This window comes from Sceloporus occidentalis, unplaced genomic scaffold, assembly GCF_023333645.1.
Source record: "Sceloporus occidentalis isolate IW3139 unplaced genomic scaffold, rSceOcc1.0.p SCAF_301, whole genome shotgun sequence".
Taxonomy (NCBI): Eukaryota; Metazoa; Chordata; class Lepidosauria; order Squamata; family Phrynosomatidae; genus Sceloporus; species Sceloporus occidentalis.
Window position 1 is genome coordinate 232131 of NW_028317281.1, and position 19857 is coordinate 251987.

Sequence of the window (19857 nt, forward strand, 5' to 3'; positions counted from 1 at the left end):
TTCGGAAGCATATAGAATGTCCCTATGTTGGGATGGGTGGGTATGAACGTTTCCAATCCTTTTTGCTGTTCCTCTGGGACAGATCTGATCAGCTTCCTCAGTTTGGTAGTGTATTCCTTGGTGGGGTCTTTGATCAGTTTCTTATAGTATGTGCTGTCTGACAAAAGAGTTTCCCTCTTCTATATAATCTTGGGTGTTCATAATAACGACTGCTCCTCCCTTGTCCGCTGGTTTGATTGTGATGGTTTGATTATTCCTTAAATCCTTGATTGCATCTCTTTCTATTGGTGAGAGATTAGCTCTGATTTTATTATGGTGCTGCTTTGTGACTAAGGATGCAGTTCTTAGCCGGAAACTTTCAATGTAACTGTCCAATTTGCTGTTGCGTCCTGGTGCTGGAGTGAATTGAGAGTTCTTTTCTTGATATTGTAATCCGGCGTTGTGGTAGTTTTCTCTTTATCGTGAAAGAACTCTTCGTAGTCTCCTAAAAAATTCTTCCAGGTCTGAGTACATCTTATAAATGATTGTAAAAAAAACCACTTCTGTATAATAACTTCTGTATAAATACTATACAGTCTTCTGTACACCTGTGTACAAACAGCTGAGGGTTCCCAACCTAAACACAGACAATGGATTCACACTAGCCCTTCCGCCGGATACCACAATCGCCCAAGCGATCGCGGGTCGGATAGGGGAGCTCCACTTTAACGCTTTGCTTAATCCTGTACAGGGAGGGCATTAACTCTAACCTCTAACCAAAACCATCAACTCGACACTCCCATTATCCTTCAAACTTCTCCAGGGAACTCCTCCGCCAACAGCAAAGAAAACAGATCCTGCAAAAAAGAAAAAAGAGAGGGAAAGGGGGAAAGAAAACACCAGCCAACATGGAAACACACAGCCAAAAAACAAAAGGGGAGGGCAGGCGGGCAACTGCTCCTGTGGTGTTCAGTAATTGCCCCCTGCATGTGTGCTTAGAGGGGCTTTATAGTCTTGTCCCCTTCCCCATACAGTCACGTTCCTTGTGACTTCCTCCCTCGTTCCCTGTGCATTCTCTCCTCATGCTAACCCTTGCTGGGTTAACCCTTTCCTGCCCTAATACCATGTGCACCGTCCTGTAGTGCTGGCAGGGTCATGTTCCCCTTACGCCTATGACTCCAGGGTTTCTGCCTTGGAGGTCTACTATTGTAAATGGACAGGCAGGATGAGGGAATTGCTTTGAGACCCTGTGGTAGTCCCCAAATTCAGACAATTGACCCATAAAATCAAATGGTCAAAATTTCACATTTGAAAGCTGAAAAGTGCATGTCCCCTAGAGGACCTAATAACTACAGAATAGCATGGAACAGGCATATACTGGGGCACTGATGTACTGGGGATACTATTAATTAAGGGAGTGTTTTCAAACTTGTCAACTGTTGTTCAAGTGTGATCTGTACTTGGATGTAACGTGTATAATATTTCCTGAGGAAGGCTGCATTTTGGATCTGAAACGTTGGCTTTTACTCTTTGAACTTCAATGGTTATGCTACCCTTTTAATAAATGGCTTAATGAGGGGCAGGACTATTCACATACAGGAGCGAGGTAAGCCACACAAGCTTAAAAGTTTAAATCTATATGGGAGCAAGAGTAAAAATTGTGTGGAGATTGCTCCTGCAACCTAGAAGCAGAGTATGGTGAACTGGAGAGTTCCCAGGTATGGATATCATATCCCAGTGCTCTGCAGTAGAGATGAAAGTCATGGAAGGGAAAGGCTGGGGGCTTCCTGGGGCCAGGCCTAGGGCAAAGCCAAAGGTCACCTTGCCCTAATTCAACAATTTAGTTAGCAAAATGCATTAACAGGGTCTTGGAAATAGCACAAATAAAAATGGTATCTCATATTTTGAGATAGTTGTTTTATGATTGGATTGTTTTTTTACAAAATAACTTGCTTAATGAGTCTAAGGTCCCTGGCACCCCTACAATATAAGAATGCATTTTAAAGTACATTCGTTGGAGCTTTAGTTGAAATTTAGAATGTGGTTTAATAATTACAGCAAATATAGATACCTGCAGAATTAAATTATAAAGTGGTCATTCTGAGGAAGGAGAATATGTCATCATAAGAGTTGAAACAGTCCTTCCTTAATTAAAAAAAAACTGTGGCAAAATGTGCTGATTTTCCTGGTAGCTTAAGTAAGTTGTATATTTATTAATTTATTTTTTAATTTTCAGAACCACTTTAGTTCTTGTTCTCCTAGTATTCTGCATATGCTTCCTGGTGGCCTGTATTATGTATCTACACGTCACACGAGTACAGGTAAATATATTACTTCTTCAAGCAAATATGCACATGATTATATGTGATGCTTAATATAAATATATGTCTTACATTTCTTACATTACAACAGTTCAACAATTTTCCCTAAAGGACTTACAGCTAGTTAGCTACACTTTAAAATGCCAATTGTATTTCAATCAGCTCTGGTAGGGATGCTGATGTACTTGTGATAGATGCTGTTAAATGGCACAAGACAAGGGCACTTGGCTAATCTTGATCACATTCTCAGATTCTGCCTGAAATCAGTGCTTAGAAAATGATATAATACAGCTAACATCAGACCAGGATTTGAATGACTCCTTCAGTAAAAGGCTCCAAATCCTGAGCCAGAATGGCCACTTGGGTCAACCTAAAGCATCTGAAAATGTGGTGGTCAGAAAGCCTCTCTAGAAATGACCTCTCTAGAAATTTGTAGGAATACTCAAATCAAACTTATCCTAGCAGGAATAGTCAACATCTTTCTCTGAGATGTTCACATTTTGACAATTCATATTTTTCATTGCAACTCGAATGAACATGAGAACAAAGTTGAGAATATTTCAGAATTTGACGGCTAAGATTAGTTTCACGTTCAAGTGCTCAATATTCATCTGTTAAGTCACAAGCAGGCACTGTGAACTCAGTAGACCCAAAGGCAACATGCCCATAACCAACCACACATGCGCCTGGAAAAGCACCTCTCAGAACCCACTCTGGAAAAGGCACAGGTGATGTTGGCCCGGTGCCTGACAGAAATTGTTTTACTAATGTAAATATCTAATATATATAATAGCCTTGTCACTGTGGGAATTGTAGGTCACTTTGTGCAAATTTGAAACTAAATGTAAGGACCAATCAGTGCATACGCTATCTTCCAGTGTTTCAATTTGTGGCCCTCGAGCTGTTAGAGTTAATGTAATGATGGTGTAGCTGAGTGCTCTCACATTAAAAGGAGATTTAACTGCTTGGGGTCCAGGGGTGTACCTAGAGTATTTGGTGACCGGGACAGATCCTGTATGTGGCACCCCCCCATACATCTGTACACTGTATGTCAACTGGAAAAATAAATGAACTTAACATATTGGCATATATGGGAACTCTCCGGGTTTGTAGAAGCTGCTGTTTCTTCATTATTGAGGCTGAGCCTAAAAAAATTTACATTTTAAAATAATTACTATTGACTGAACTGTTAATGCTATTAATATTTATCAAATATAAATAAATTAGTCTAATATAAATGGGAATGGCATACTCAATTGTGATTGTTATATATATTGCATTTGCACCACTTAACCTGTCAAAACATCAAACATTTAACCATAGTAATACTGTCAGTTAATGTCACTTGAACATCTGCACATAAATACTTCAACTCAGTACTTTATTGATGAATGAAACATCAATATTGGTTTATCATTTCTAAAAGATATACGTACACCAGTGGCCAGTGTAGTCATAAACATGAGATTGCGCACACACACTTTGTTTAAACACATTTTCTCTTACTTATGTCTTCCCTTGGAGTGCTGTGCCATTCTCCCTTACTCATTTCCTCCAGGCTGGATACGCTCTCACTGTATGAAAAATAAAACTAGTCATTACATAAATCCCAAATTTATCACAATCATCAAGAATAATTTCTTTAAATAATGTAATTAAAGCAGCTTTTGCATCATTATGCCTAACAATTTTAGATTTTCAAATAATTACTGTTGCATGTAATTCTAATATTATTACTATTAGTCTATTTGTCAAATATAAAAGGACTAATATAAATGGGAAATGGCATACTCACAATAACGTTAGCTGTGAACCTTGGCTAGGAATGGGAAAAGGAGCTGCTGAACCTTCAACTATTCTTTGCTGACTCTTAGCAGTGAATACTGACTCTGTTGGTGGTAGACTTTCACAGTGATCGAAAGTAGGAATGGGAAAAGAAGCTGCTGAACCTTCAACTATTATTTGCTGACTCTTAGCAGCGAATACTGACTCTGTTGCTGGTAGACTTTCACAGTGATCGAAAGTAGGAATGGGAAAAGGAGCTGCTGAACCATCAACTATTCTTTGCTGACTCTTAGCAGCGAATACTGACTCTGTTGCTGGTAGACTTTCACAGTCATCGAAAGTAGGAATGGGAAAAGGAGCTGCTGAACCTTCAACTATTCTTTGCTGACTCTTAGCAGCGAATACTGACTCTGTTGCTGGTAGACTTTCACAGTGATCGAAAGTAGGAATGGGAAAAGGAGCTGCTGAACCTTCAACTATTCTTTTGCTGACTCTTAGCAGTGTATATTGACTAGAGTAACCAGATCAGACCTTTCATAGTGAAAAAAAACATGATTAGTAAATTTAAATGGCTTTACTTCCATATAGCCAATTGATTATCATCATGCTGTCACGTACCTGGCTGCCGGTTCCTCCGGCGGCTGAGGCTTCTGTGCTGAGGCGGGGGGTCTCCCCCTTCTCCGCGGCGGCTGTAGCTGCTGGCCCGAGGCGGGAGGTCTCCCACTCTTCCGCGGCGGTTGCGGCTGCCGACCCGAGGCAGGAGGTCTCCCTCTCTTCCGCGGCGGTTGAGGCTGCTGCGGCAAGGCGGGGGGTCTCCCCCTTCTCCGTGGCGGCGAATCTGCAGCCGCCACGGAGAAGGGGGAGACCCCCCGCCTTGCCGCAGCAGCCTCAACCGCCGCGGAAGAGAGGGAGACCTCCCGCCTCGGGTCGGCAGCCGCAACCGCCGCGGAAGAGTGGGAGACCTCCCGCCTCGGGCCAGCAGCTACAGCCGCCGCGGAGAAGGGGGAGACCCCCCGCCTCAGCACAGAAGCCTCAGCCGCCGCGGAGAAGAGGGAGACCTCCCGCCTCCGCGAGACAGCTTCCGCCGCCGCGAGGACGGGGAAGACCCCGCAACTCCACACGGCAGCCGCCACCTACCGGAGCCAGGTCCGGACCTGCCGCGTGCACACGTTCCTCTGCACGCCACCTAGTGGTGCCAGCCGGTACTACCGCTCCTTTTAGAAGTTTACGTTCTCGCCAATCCCAAGATGGCCGTGGACCGGAAGTGACGTAACGGCACTTTGAACTTTTGGCGGGAGAACGTTGATTGGTGCCTAAACTTCCTCTGCCTATTTAAGAGCCTCAGAAACCTTCCAGCCTTTCCTTCTCATGGTCGTACCTGTCTTGTATAGTGTCTACTCCTCAGTAAGCGTTCCCGTGTGATTTCCTGTTACCGACTCGGCTTGTTCCTGTTCCTGTTTCCCTGGCGTTTGACTCTGGCTTCCCTCACGACGATTCTGACTTCTGGCTTCCTGACCTCGGCTTATCCTGCAACGATCCTGACTTCCGGCTTCCTGACCTTGGCTTGCTCATCGGCTATTCTGTACTGGACTCTTGTGATCTGTCTATTGGACTTGCACACGCTGTTCTACCTGACTACAGGTCCTTTTTTACGCTGTGCGTGACAGAATCAGAAGGCCAACATGAGACCTGCATCGGTAGGACAACAGGGGTCCTATGAGGATCGTTTGGATGGGATGGATCAGTTTGCCCAAGCTCTCCAGACGTTACTGCAACGCACCGATCCGGCGCTACAAGATCCTCAGGCAATTGCGGTTCATCCACCCCCACCTGCACCTACTCATTCTGTTCCAGCTCATCTACCTCCTCCCCAACGTTATGGTGGCGAGCCTGCAGCATGCAGAGGGTTCCTGAACCAATGTGAGATCCACTCCGAACTTTCTCCTTATGCCTTCCCTACTGAACGGGCTAAGGTGGGCTTTGTAATTTCTCTGCTCACTGACAAGGCACTGGCTTGGGCCTCTCCACTATGGGAGAGAAATGCGCCTACGGTTCGGTCTTACTCGGAATTTATCTCAAGTCTGCGTTCCGTGTTTGACGTTCCTGGGAGGAGGAGAAGAGAGGGATTATGCCTGTATTGTGGTCTTTCGGGGCATTTCTTCAGGAACTGTTCAAAGAGGTCGGGAAACGCTCGCACCTAGGTAGGCTGAGGGGACCTACTATAGGTGTAATTAGACCATCCCCTGAAACCAAGATCACCCGCATGACGGTTCCGGTTCGACTAGTCTGGTCTAGGGGTTCCATGGACACCATGGCCTTTCTGGATTCCGGCGCTGCCGGCAACTTTATTGACTCTGAATTTTGTACCCAGTTTCTGATTCCCACCCTTCCCCTACCCAATCCGTTATCTGTGGAGGCTATCGACGGGAGACCTCTTCTTCAGGAGCACATAACCCTTCACACGTCGCCACTTACCCTCTCCGTGGGAGTGGTTCACAGCGAACGGTTGCAATTGTTGGTCATCCGCTCTCCTTCTGTTCCAATTATATTGGGGGTATCCTTGGCTGCGTAGTCACAACCCTACTATTGACTGGTATACCAATCAGATTACGGCTTGGAGCGGTCCCTGTATGGATCATTGCCTCATGCCCCTGAGGACTACTTCGGTGACACTGAACTCCATCGGGACCTCACTTCTACCTGAGCCGTATCGTTGTTTCGCGGACGTTTTCGACAAGAAGGAGGCGGAGAAGCTACCTCCGCATCGGCCGTACGACTGTCCCATCGATCTGCTTCCTGGTGCCATGCCGCCCAGAGGTCGGGTTTATCCGCTCCACGTTCCAGAGACTAAAGCCATGGTGTCGTATATTGAGGAAAATCTTTGTCAGGGATTTATTCGCCGTTCCACGTCACCCACTGGAGCAGGATTTTTTTTTGTAAAGAAGAAGGATGGAGAGCTTCGCCCGTGCATCGATTACAGGGGTCTTAACAAGATCACGAGACGGAACACCTACCCCATTCCGTTGATTTCCGAACTTTTTGACCATTTATACCAAGCTGGATCTTCGGGGGGCTTACAACCTTGTTAGAATTCGTGCCGACGATGAGTGGAAGACGGCTTTTACTACACGATCAGGACATTACGAGTATACAGTGATGCCGTTCGGGTTATGCAATGCGCCAGCTGTCTTCCAGGAGTTCATAAACGATTGCCTCAGAGATTTCCTCTAACAGTTTGTCGTGGTGTATCTAGACGACATTTTCATTTATTCCTCGGACCTCTCGACTCATCGCACACAGGTAGCCAAGTTGCTACACCGACTACGGCAACATGGGCTCTACGCCAAGCTGGAGAAATGTGCTTTACTCTGGCATTCTCGTCCGCGTATCATCCCCAATCCAACGGAGCAGCGGAGAGGGCTAATCAACACTTGGAGCAGTATTTACGCCTGTTTGTCAATAACCACCAGGACAATTGGGTTAATCCGCTACGCTGAGTTTGCCCGTAACAACTCCGTACAGGAGTCCACAGGAGTATCTTCATTCTTTTGTTTGTATGGACTGCATCCGCAGTCGTTTCCCGGAACGTTTCGTGCTTCTGCGGTTCCAGAATTACAGGAGAGATTGGCTACCATACGGTCCACGTGGTCATCAGTACTAGAGGCATTGCAACAGGCGGGCAGGCGTCAGGAGCATCAAGCTAACAAGAGACGCTCCAATGCTCCTGCGTATTTGCTGGGAGAGAGGGTTTGGTTGTCCACCCGGTATCTTAAGCTAAGGGTTCCTTCCATGACTCAAACTCCTCTTACCTTGAACCCTCCGGATTCCTCGAGTCTTTCACGTCTCTCTTCTGAAGCCCCTGGTGTGCAATCGTTTTACTACCGTGAGATCGCCTGCTGCGGGGACTTCCGGCTCAGGTCCTCTTCAGCGATGTCCTCAAAATGATTCTGGCCACTCGCAGACAACAAGGGAGCGTGCAGTATCTGATCCACTGGAGAGGACTTGGCCCAGAGAGTCGTTCCTGGGCTCCTCGTCTGGTACGTGTCTTCCTCGCCAGGAGACGTGTTGGTCTTGCCAGGGGTCGCCCGGTGGTCGCCCCTTCGAGGGGGGGTACTGTCACGTACCTGGCTGCCGGTTCCTCCGGGTCCTCGGATCTGCAGCCGCCACGGAGAAGGGGGAGACCCCCCCGCCTTCCCGCAGCAGCCTCAACCACCGCGGAAGAGAGGGAGACCTCCCGCCTCGGGTCGGCAGCCGCAACCGCCGCGGAAGAGAGGGAGACCTTCCGCCTTGGGCCAGCAGCTACAGCCGCCGCGGAGAAGGGGGAAACCCCCCGCCTCAGCACAGAAGCCTCAGCCGCCGCGGAGAAGAGGGAGACCTCCCGCCGCCGCGAGGACGGGGAAGACCCCGCAACGCCACTCGGCAGCCGCCACCTACCGGAGCCAGGTCCGGACCTGCCGCGTGCACACGTTCCTCTGCACGCCACCTAGTGGTGCCAGCCGGTACTACCGCTCCTTTTAGTTTACGTTCTCGCCAATCCCAAGATGGCCGCAAACCGGAAGTGACGTAACAGCACTTTGAACTTTTGGCGGGAGAACGTTGATTGGTGCCTAAACTTCCTCTGCCTATTTAAGAGCCTCAGAAACCTTCCAGCCTTGCATTCTGATGGTCGTACCTATCTTAAGTAAGCGTTCCCGTGTGATTTCCTGTTACCGACTCGGCTTGTTCCTGTTCCTGTTTCCCTGGTGTTTCACTCTGGCTTCCCTCACGACGATTCTGACTTCTGGCTTCCTGACCTCGGCTTATCCTGCAACGATCCTGACTTCCGGCTTCCTGACCTTGGCTTGCTCATCGGCTATTCTGTACTGGACTCTTGTGATCTGTCTATTGGACTTGCACACGCTGTTCTACCTGACTACAGGTCCTATTTTACGCTGTGCGTGACACATGCACTGTGTTTTGTGTTTTTTTCAGCTGTGTGTTTTTTCGCAGCCATTTTCTAACTGAAGGATTGGGGTCCCAGGAGTCAAATGGGAGGCCAATCATATTATTTGTCGTTAAATTTGCGATATTATGAACCGTCAGGCGGCTTTTTCTGAGCATATAATATTCATTATAGAAAATCCTCTTTTTTCCTCTGCAGAACTAGCAGCAACGGTATTAACAATATTTTTGGCCCTTTGTATGGTACTTGGGATCCTATGATGTTGATTTTGTAGTATATTTTCTACATAGTCACGGAAGTCATTGATGTCAGTTTCATAATGAAACCGCTTGTTGAATTCACACAGTTTTTCTTCTGCAGCTTTCCAAGTAACAACAACTTCTTCAATATTCCATGTATCTGGGTCAATGGTGTTTACAATTTCTTGAATTGTAAGATCATTATTTTCTGCTTTATTTCCAAATTTTAAGTGATCATTGTACATCAACCTGGCTTTCATGTTATAGACGACCTCGTGGAAGAATACAGGATGACCTATGTCCCATATTCTGTTCTCTTGAACAGAATATTTCCACTAACTACTGATAACACCAATTTGTTTGGATACTAAGCACAAGGTTTGTCTGGATAAATTATCCTGACCTTCTTCGCTATTAGTTGTATAAATATGTTTACTAATAAGGGCATAGAACTATTTTATGTATTATGATTGGTTTAGGATAGGGTGTTATTTCCGGTATGATTTTATAAATATATTCATAATGCGTCATAATAAACAGAAATCTTATTATACAAACACTTTTGTCTGTGTGTGTGATTCCTCACTGGTTAATCAGGATACAATTGGAACCCCAAGGTATAGAAGTACTCGGAAGTTCTCCGACAACTGCTTCAAGTAATTTTTGACGAGGTAGATTGCAATATTGTTGATTCTCAACAAAACTAATATCTTTAAATGCATCAGACTGTATTGTGGGTTCAACTTTCTTTTCAAAGTTTCCATGACTTTCATGGAGCAATTCAAATGCCTTAATTGTTCTTTTTATTAATTTCTCAGCTCTTATAAAATTGAGATCTCTTTTTTGAAGGATATTGGATAGAAGGGACATTTCTTGCAATATATCTATCATTAATGCAAGATCATCGAGAAAGAATCTGTTGCGAAGACGGGAGGCCATTCCTGAAAATTGCTTACGTGCAGAAAAATACTGATACAAAGCAGGATAAGCCCTCCATACAGCAAGTGTTGATCTTAAACTACAAGCAGCCCATCTTGGACCTAAAACTCTTCCAATCTTTGTAATTTCAAGTCCGAGTTCTCCTGAAATTTTGACCAGCTCCATTTGATTTTTGTTTGATTGGTGAAATAGTATATATTTTATCAATTAAAATTTGGAAGTGATTCACTTGTTTCACTTGAGTGATGGCATCATCTAAAACAAGTTGCAGACGGTGATTTAAGCAATGCCAAATAATGATGTCTGGAATTTTTTTTTTAAGCCTGGTGCTTACCCCCTGACTTGCAGCCCAGCATTACACTTGCTCCATCAGAGCAAAATGCAACCAAATGTTTTGTCAAGTAGCACTTATCAAATCCAACATCACACAGACTTTTTAACAAACTTCCAACTCTACTTTCCAACTCTATTAAATCCACAAAAATTGTTGGTGAAAGTTGAGAATCTTCAACTTTTATGAAAATTATCAGCACAGGTTTACTAGCTATCATTGAAGCTTCGTCAACAATGACACTAATTTTAAGTTGCTTTTTGATTATTTTAGAAAATATATTCTTAATTTCACTTGCAATGTGCTCGACTATTTTAATAGCAGTTTTCCAAGAGTGCAGCCCCACTCCCATATCCAACCCATTTTTTACTTGACGTTTGATCTCATCTTCAATATCAGAAAATGGCCTATTTTTTTTTTGCCATACTGTAAATGGTATTGAAGACTTTACATGTAGAGCTCATATATTTTTGGTTAATTGTATCTATGCTTTTAGCAATTACATCATCAGTATGACCTTTTAGTTGAGCCACACAGAAACAGTGTGTCTTAGATGAAAAGTGTTCATTCATTTTTTTTCTGAGAGAAGCTTGCTGGACGGCTTTATTTTTTCCTGATGCTTCAACACAAAAACCTTTCCATTCCTTGGATACATGAGCTCCTTTCATATGTATGGAATCAAATCTTGCACAGTTATCACAATCCAGTTTCGAATGGCCAAACCATCATACTTTTTTTGAAATTCCTTGACCTGCTTAATATTCCAGCAATCAGGAGGAGCAACTGTATTTGACGTGGATATTTCATCATCATCTCTTGGTGGTAAAGGTTCACTGCAATCTTCAATAATTGAAAATGGAGCTGCAAACTCTTCATCTTCTCTTTGTCTCTTCTTAGATGTGGATACATCATAGTCTCTTGGCGTTACAGGTTTACTGCAATCTTTATTACAGATTGAAAATACAGCAGATGAATCTTTATCTGTTCTTTGCGGACTCTTAGCGGTTGATGTTGATGCTGCTGCTGGTAGACTTTCACATTGATCAAGAGTAGGAAATGGAAGAGGAGCTGCTGAATTTTCTTCTATTATTTGTTCGTAGTTAGAAGTGGATACTGCATCCTCTCTTATATCTGATCTTTTGAATTTCTTCAAATATTGTAACATTCACTGAAGCACTGATATATTATATACTAAACTATTATTGTTTTTATTATTTCATAACCTGAGTAATACTCATTAAAAAGGTGCCATATTATTTATTAGCCTTTTAAAAGCGTGAGCGCACAACCCACTCATTGTGATGGCTGATTGGTGTTTTATCTATGTCTGTGTGTGCACATACAGCGTTTTAAAATTGCCCCTCCTAATTTTGTCCCTGGGCCCAACTGTGCCCCCCCAAGCGACCAGCATAGTCATAAACATGAGATTGCACACACGCAATGTTTAAACACATTTTCTCTTACTTGTGTCTTCACTTGAAGAAACTCTAAGCTTTGAAACCCCTTTGTCCGCAATTTTCCCTTCCTCAAGGATGGACATGCTGTCAAAAAAATAGCCAGTCATTACATAAATTCAAAATGTGTAAGTTACTTTATGTAACGTTTCGCCCTTCACTGTCTGGAACGCTTTACACTCTGTGCTGCTCATTTTCTTTGCCAACCACTAGTGGCCATTCCAACGAACCGAACAATAATGGGGCGCAGATACATATGAGGAAAAAAGCAGATAAAACCAATAGTGTAAAGTGTAAAACCAATTAATGTATGTGAATTTAATGTTGCACTCACAAAAGAAATGGATGATTCAGACCCATCTATGTTGAATGCAAAGTGTCTTTAATATTCTTTAATATTCTTGTAGATTCTAAAAAATAAACTTAAAATAGTGCAGTATCCGAGAGAATGTTAAAATAGCCAGCAGAAAATCCACTCACATTTAGTTCGTGCACCAAAGTGCTTGGAGAGTGTGAGTGGATTTTCTGCTGGCTATTTTAACATTCTCTCGGATACTGCACTATTTTAAGTTTATTTTTTAGAATCTACAAGAATATTAAAGAATATTAAAGACACTTTGCATTCAACATAGATGGGTCTGAATCATCCATTTCTTTTGTGAGTGCAACATTAAATTCACATACATTAATTGGTTTTACACTTTACACTATTGGTTTTATCTGCTTTTTTCCTCATATGTATCTGCGCCCCATTATTGTTCGGTTCGTTGGAATTTTCACACCCTGAGGAGGAGTGTCTGTTTTTTGGGGTTGCTGCAGTCCTGTCAGGGAAGTATTATATCACTTGTTTATTATATACACCATACGTGATTTGAGGTTTATTTCACAACCACTAGTGGCCGCCTGACTAACATGTCCAACTGCAACTTATTTCCTGGATTACACAGCCTTTATAAAAGAGTGGCATATAGGGATGTATAAGGCATATATGGGGGCATATAGGGGGTTAAAAGGCACATCTGCGAGGCAGAGTGGCATATAGGGGGATAACGCATATCTGGGGGGCAGATGTGCACAACTGGGGACAGGTTGGCAAATAAAAGGAAATAAAAACAAAAAATTTATTTTTCTCAATTTTTCGCAATCATAGTTTTTATTAAATATGAAAAAAAGTTTACATGTGAATATTTACTAGAAAAACTTTTTTTCCAAAATCAATATTTAAATTTTGGGGGGTCGTCTTATAATTGAGCCAATTTAAAGCCCTGAGCATAGTATATCATTGTCTATACAGTAAATCATAGTTGGGTATTTATTCACGATATTGAATGTCACCATAACTGAGTTAGCTGAAGTGGCATCAGTGTAATAAATATATTTCAAATATCCAACTATGGATAATATAGACAATGAGGACTTCAAAATGGCTGCAGCAACATCACACTGACAAAATGGAACCTTGTATTTAACGCCAGCAGAAAACCAAATCACTAACAAACCCAAGTAGGCTATGAAGGCTAGCATTGCCACAAAATTGGTGTTATAAATAAGTAAAATTTACTGTAAAAAAGGCACTTTGAACAATTTCAAGCTGTTTAGCAAATATATGTATGTATAATATATATAAAGCAGTTAATCAAAGTGTTCAATATAAGTCTGGAAAAAGTATGCACTGGTGCTTTTTAGATTATTGATTGTTTATTAAGAGAGATTTTGTTATGTTGTAATAAAAATAGGGCCAACACAAACTTCATATAATTGGAAAACACATATATATGTATATGGGTCGAAAATAGGCAGAGTCACTTAGATGCAAACAAAGGTAAAACATTTAATACGAACAAAAATAGAAGAAGAAGAATATAAAATGTAGATAACAAAAATACAAAATAAGTCTTACAAAACCTTGGAGAGGAATTAAGTTCATGGCATCTGTCCTATGCATTCCTGAGGATGGAGGGAGTGTTCGGGACGTGAAGAGTCCGTCGATGGCAAGTACATCTCCCCTCAACCTCTCCTGCCATGCCTCCCCAATGCCTTGCTTATATGCGGTTTGGATAATGATTTCAGTCTATTGGTCTTCACCTGATTAGGTGTTCAAACATGCTTACTAAACCCTACTTTAGGTGGTCACTGTAAGCATACTGTAATGCTCTTTTACAGTTACAATTATACCATGCATTAACAATTTACTATCCTATCTATAGAATGTCTGTTCAGCAAATCCTTCATGCCATACTTAAGGTCAAGGAAACCCTTTTCCCTATCATTGAAGCCTATTAATATATCTTAATGATCATTTATTTATGACAAATCTGACTATTGCTTATACCAATAATTACATATGGTCCTTTTATATTATTGGGGTTAGAAGAGATGTTAAATGTGTTAGACTCTTTTACATATGTAAAGAGCCATTTCTTGGAAACAAGATGAAAACTGCATGTACATCAAGAAGCAATTTGACTCAAATTGGTATTGTCACCTCGTTGTGCATGGTATATTTGGTTTTCTACTTGTTTCCAAAAAGTATATATATGTTTACAGATCTATGATGCCTCTTTTGATGTTTTAGCAATTTCATTTGTCACCATTATATTAAAAATATATATTTATAATACATACAATTTATACATTTAACAATAATGCATTTTTATTTTATTAATAATAAAGAAAACAAAACCATAAACAAGTTATTACCAGACTCAAGGTAACCAAAGTAATACCAGTCACATAAAATAGTAATCAAGATTCAGTGGTTGGCTGTCTATAATATATATTGGTGTCTTTGGTGTCTATAATATATAATGGTGTATATAATGGTGTATATAATAATTGGATCTTCACTGAAAACTTTGGTGTCTATAATATATAATGGTGTATATAATGGTGTATATAATAATTGGACTTTTTTTTATAAACACAATCAGTTTTGACAGATGTACAGCTGTATTGAAAATTATATGCTTACTTTAAATATAACAGAGAAACAGAAATGATCTTAGAAGTTATTTGCAAATTGGAAGGAAAATTGAATGCTTTTAATCAGAAAAACCATACATGACCATGTTTGAATTCATTGAATGCACATAATTTCAAATCCATTCAACAATGCATTCTTTCAAAGATGTCTCTCTCCAGTGATCAAAATGACTGACAATTATTGGTATAATTCACCGAGGAAGGCCAGATCTGCCAGATATTCAGTATGCTCATAAAACAGGATGCCAATTCTTACCAGTAGAGTAATACTGCTGCTGCTGCTGCTACACAAAACACAGGCTCAGGAGGTCACTATGCTATCTCCACAGACGCTGCCAACTGTCTGCTGGAAACCACCTGCGCAACAAAATATAACCGCACGGCAAAAAAAAAAAAGATGTGCGCGTCAAAAGCCCGTGGAACGGCTCAAATCCCCCGCGAACTGCCAATTTGAATTATAAATAAGAAACGGTGTGAACCGGCTTAATCCCACCACTGCTTCTGTGTGTGGACAAAAGGGGTCAGTTTCTACTGATTTCCCCCATGTTTTACTACTCAGAGTCTCAAAACTGTAACGTCAGCTGGACATCCTGTTGTAGGAAGAAGGCTGAATGTCTTTGCATTGTTGATTGTGTAGTTGCGAAGTGTTTCCCCTGTCATTGTGTGAGTAAGCCCTTGTTTTAAGACCCCTTGTAGGTATGACCAGGTGTTACTGCTGCATACCTAATTATCAATTACACAACAAGTAGCTGTTAATCCTGTGAGCTCCTGTTGTGTCCTGGCCATTGTCTATCTCAAGACAATTATATGTATATCATCATTCCACGTCTATGTCCCCAATTAATGTCATTATTTATGTCTCATGTCATCCTGTCCTTCCCCCGGATATTGTGTTGCAGGATTTGATCTAATTACTTCCTTCCTGACATGGTAATTAGTAGACTTGCGCATTCGTTTTTTTGTTCGTTCCGAAGACACGCCGAAGAGAATACAGTGCCGGCAAAACGTAGGTGAAGACGAAGACTCACAACCACGAAGAATCGAAGATTTTTGCCGCGCAGCCGCCAAAATTTTTGCCGCGCAGCCGCCAAAATTTCAAACAGGAGTGAGCTGATCTCGTCTGTCCAATCAGCTCACTCTTGTGACGTCATGCTAAGGGTCTCGTCCAATGCCTGTGCTGCTGTTTTTTGAATTCTGAAGGCGCCTTTATAAGACCAGCGCTTGCCTGAGAGATCCATTCATTTTTCGCTGTGACTGCTTTGGCAACACTGCTGTGCTGCATCCGAGCGTTACAGAGAGATTGTTCTGTTCTGTGGGAGACTGGTAAGCCTTAGCCTGCCATTTCTCACAGTGTACTTAATCCTCACTTCAGTGCTACTTAATATAATTAATAATAATAATTTGATTAATTTAATTTTTTTTTAATTTAATTTGTCATCAACTGTAGTGTAAGTGCTGTTGAGTTGACAGTGCACCCAGTGTCTCAGTGGCACTGGGGTGCCCTTGCCCTGGGCTGGCACTAGTGCCTACTGCCTGTCCTGCTTAAATAAATTAAATAGAATTTATAAATAATAATTTAATAGAATCTATAATTTAATAGTTCATTATAATATTATATATATATATATTTGTCAGTCATATATATATATACTATAGTATACTAGTGTAGAGTGTACTGTAGACATTCATCTACTAGTGTCTAATTTAAAATCAGTAATATTAATTAATATAATTAATAATTGAATTCATTATAAAATTATATATATATTTGTCAGTTATAGTTAGTAATAGTATACTAGTGTAGAGTGTACTGTAGACATTCAAGACATCTACTAGTGTCTAATCTAAATCAGTAATATCAATAATTCTATAATTCTTTCTTATCTTAATAGTTAAATAAATTAGCTATAAATAAAAGTAATAATATTAATTAATTACTACTAGCGTATAGTTCAGCTAATCTTATTAGTACTGGTGCTGCAGCTCTATAGTTTGTGCTGTGTTTTAGCAACAGCAAGAGACCAAGAAAATTTTTCTTAATTAATAATCTTTCATTTTATTTCATTTGTTTTGCTCACCTCAGTCCATCAGTGAAGGGAACTTGTTGGGCTAGTGAGTGCAGCCGCATAAGTGCTGTGTTTTTTTTTGATCAGCAAGCAGTGACGTTAACTGTTTTGCAAAGATTTTCTCATTTATTTTACATTTTATTTCAATTTTATTAAAAGTACCCTTAGTGTTTTGCTCACCTCAGTCCATCAGTGAAGTGAAATTGTTGGGCTAGTGAGTGCAGCCGCATAAGTGCTGTGTGTTTTTGTTCAGCAAGCAGTGAAGCTAACTGTTTTGCTGTGACATTTTATTTTATTTCTAATTCTTTTCAAGAAAAATTGACTGTGACGAGCTGTACTAAGCAAAGCTTCAAGCTACTAGCTGTAGTACTAAAATAATTCTAATCTTCTTTAATCTTAATCTATAATATATTATAAATAATATATAACAATATAAATTCTAATTCATAATCTATATTCTTCTATCTATAATACATAATATATAAGTAAATTATTTCTAATCTATTAATATTATGTAACTTAATATTAATTAATAAATCATATACTGAATCTGATTTAACCTCACTTTAGCTTAGTGGGTTTGAGAGCGTCTGCCTAGAGGTAGACTTATAGTAAGGAAATATAGCTTTAGGCTAGCATAGTAGTAGGCTAAGCTAAAATACTGCTAGTTATTAAATAGTTAATCTTGAGTTAATAATTTAAATAACTTTAGCACTTTGGCAGATTGCACACAACAGCACAGTGCAGTAGTGCATAGTTTTACTTTTTAAGCAGTAGCACTGAAGAGAACTTCCTCTAATTTTTTTGTCTTTAATTCGTTTTTCCTTTTTTTTATTTTTTTTTTTTAATAGTTTTTTAAACACTACACTACACTACACTACACACACAACACAAAATTTGAAATGGATCCTCCTTTTGGGACTAAGGAGGAACAAGCTCCATCTACCACCACCACCACCACCACCAGCACCACCACCAGTTCTAAGATGCAGCCTTTGCGTCAGTCTAGTCGGCCAAGTAGGCCAAGCTCTCGCTTATCATTTGGGGAAGCATTGCTTGAAGGATCATCAAGTAAAGGAAAGGCACCAAAAGCAGGCAGTAGTAGTGCGGCTAGGCCCACAAGCTCTATGGTTTTTTACAGAAAGCCTAAAGCACCAGAAGCACGTTCAAAGTTAAAGGGTAGCACAAGTAGTACCAGCCCAGTGACTAAAAAGAAGTGCCTTTTGCCCCAAGCAGCATCTTCCCCATCCACAAGTAGCATGCAAGGTACCAAGCAGAGCCAAATTAGCAGCAAGACTCAGAGGGGTCCCAAACCAAAGCGATCTCATTCCTTTGTAGGGAAAACCACCACCACCACCACCACCCCCACCGCCTCTACCACCACCACCCCCACCGCCTCTACCACCACTAGTACTGCGCCTACTGTTCCCACTGGTACCGCCACACCATGTCCTCCTAGTACCTCTAGCAAGCCACCAAGTCCTTACAAAATTTTTGTAAAGACAGTTAGAGAGAGGGCTACACATAGTGGAACTCCACCTAGTGAGGTAGCAGAGGAGCCTGAGACTGAGAGGCCAAGTGCAGAGTCTATTCTTCCTGCTCGCACTACTACTAGTCACGAGTCTCACGACGATATCAGTCTTAGCTCCAGCCTAGCAGGAATTCCATTTGATCTGGCTAATGAAGAGCTAGTAGAGGAGATGAGTGGTCAGGAATCAGATTCCTCAGGGAGCAGTGTCCAAATGACTAGTGCACAATTTTCCCCTGAGCCTCCACCTTCTCCGCTACGATCATCACCATCACCACCACCACCAGCAGCAGCAGCAAAACCTAGCAAATCTAAAGCAATTAGCAGTCCCACTATGGCCAGTACTGTTACCACCAGTCCCACCACCACTAGTTCTGCCTCTGTTCATCCACCCCGAGCAGTAGGAGCAGCACCCAGACACACTCCAAGGCTATGCGCGCCCCAATTTGGGAGCACTTTGAAAATGTTGAAGAAGGGCGCTATGGAAAGTGCAAACATTGTGGGAAGCTAATAAGCAGAGGGAAAGTGTCTGGCCCTAAAACTTAGTGCAGGCAGCATAGCTGGTGGCCGTGGAAAAACCCCAACAGCTTCTTCTTCTGAGCCAATAGCAGCAGCAGCAGCTAGTGCTGGCAGCCAGAGACCAAGGCAGGTTGGAGCACTGCATGTCCAGCCCACCCTGGAACAATTTGTGGCATTCCAATCCAAAAGGTCCATGCCCAAACAGCAGGCCAATAAAGTAACGCGACTGATTGGTCAGTTCATTGCCGTTGGAGGGGCATCCTTCTCTATGATCGAAGGGGAGCCTTTCAAACAATTGATGGTGGCTGTGGCTCCACAATATACAGTTCCGTCATGTTCCACTTTCAGCAGGAACATTGTCCCCTCATTGTATCGGTCCTGTGTTGCAGCAGTGAAAGAGGAGCTTTCCAAGGCTGCTGGTCAGTCTGTTCATTTCACTACAGATTTGTGGAGTGCACCTAGCGGCCAGCATGCCTTTCTTTCTTTGACAGCACACTGGTGGCAGCCCGGTGTGTCTAAGGAAGCTGCTGCAGCAGGCTACCGATCTTTCCTTCTCCATGCAGAAGTGATGGATGAAAAGCACACTTCCCAAAATATTCTGCATGCAATGAGGAAAATGTTTAGCCTTTGGGTGGGAGCAGAGGCGGGCACCAATGTTGAAGTTGGTTTTGTGGTATCTGACGGAGGTGCCAATATGGTGAAAGCGCTGCGAGATGGTCATATTGTTGGCGCTGTGCAGCCCACATCATCCATCTTGTAGTGAAGGCAGCAA

General features: G+C 41.9%; 1 protein-coding gene and 1 pseudogene across 1 annotated transcript in view; one reads left to right on the plus strand and one right to left on the minus strand.

Annotated features, from left to right (window-relative positions):
* The window catches only part of LOC149275033 (adenylate cyclase type 1-like), a gene marked incomplete at its 5' end in the record, with an annotated part of 677365 nt that overhangs the window by 231259 nt on the left and 426249 nt on the right, over positions 1-19857 (plus strand). Inside the window, one exon of the mRNA XM_089504957.1 lies at positions 2216-2300. Coding sequence (XP_089361083.1) covers positions 2216-2300 — 85 coding nt within the window. The remainder of the gene's footprint in view (positions 1-2215; positions 2301-19857) is intronic.
* Positions 7964-10756, minus strand: LOC149275034 (E3 SUMO-protein ligase KIAA1586-like; annotated as a pseudogene).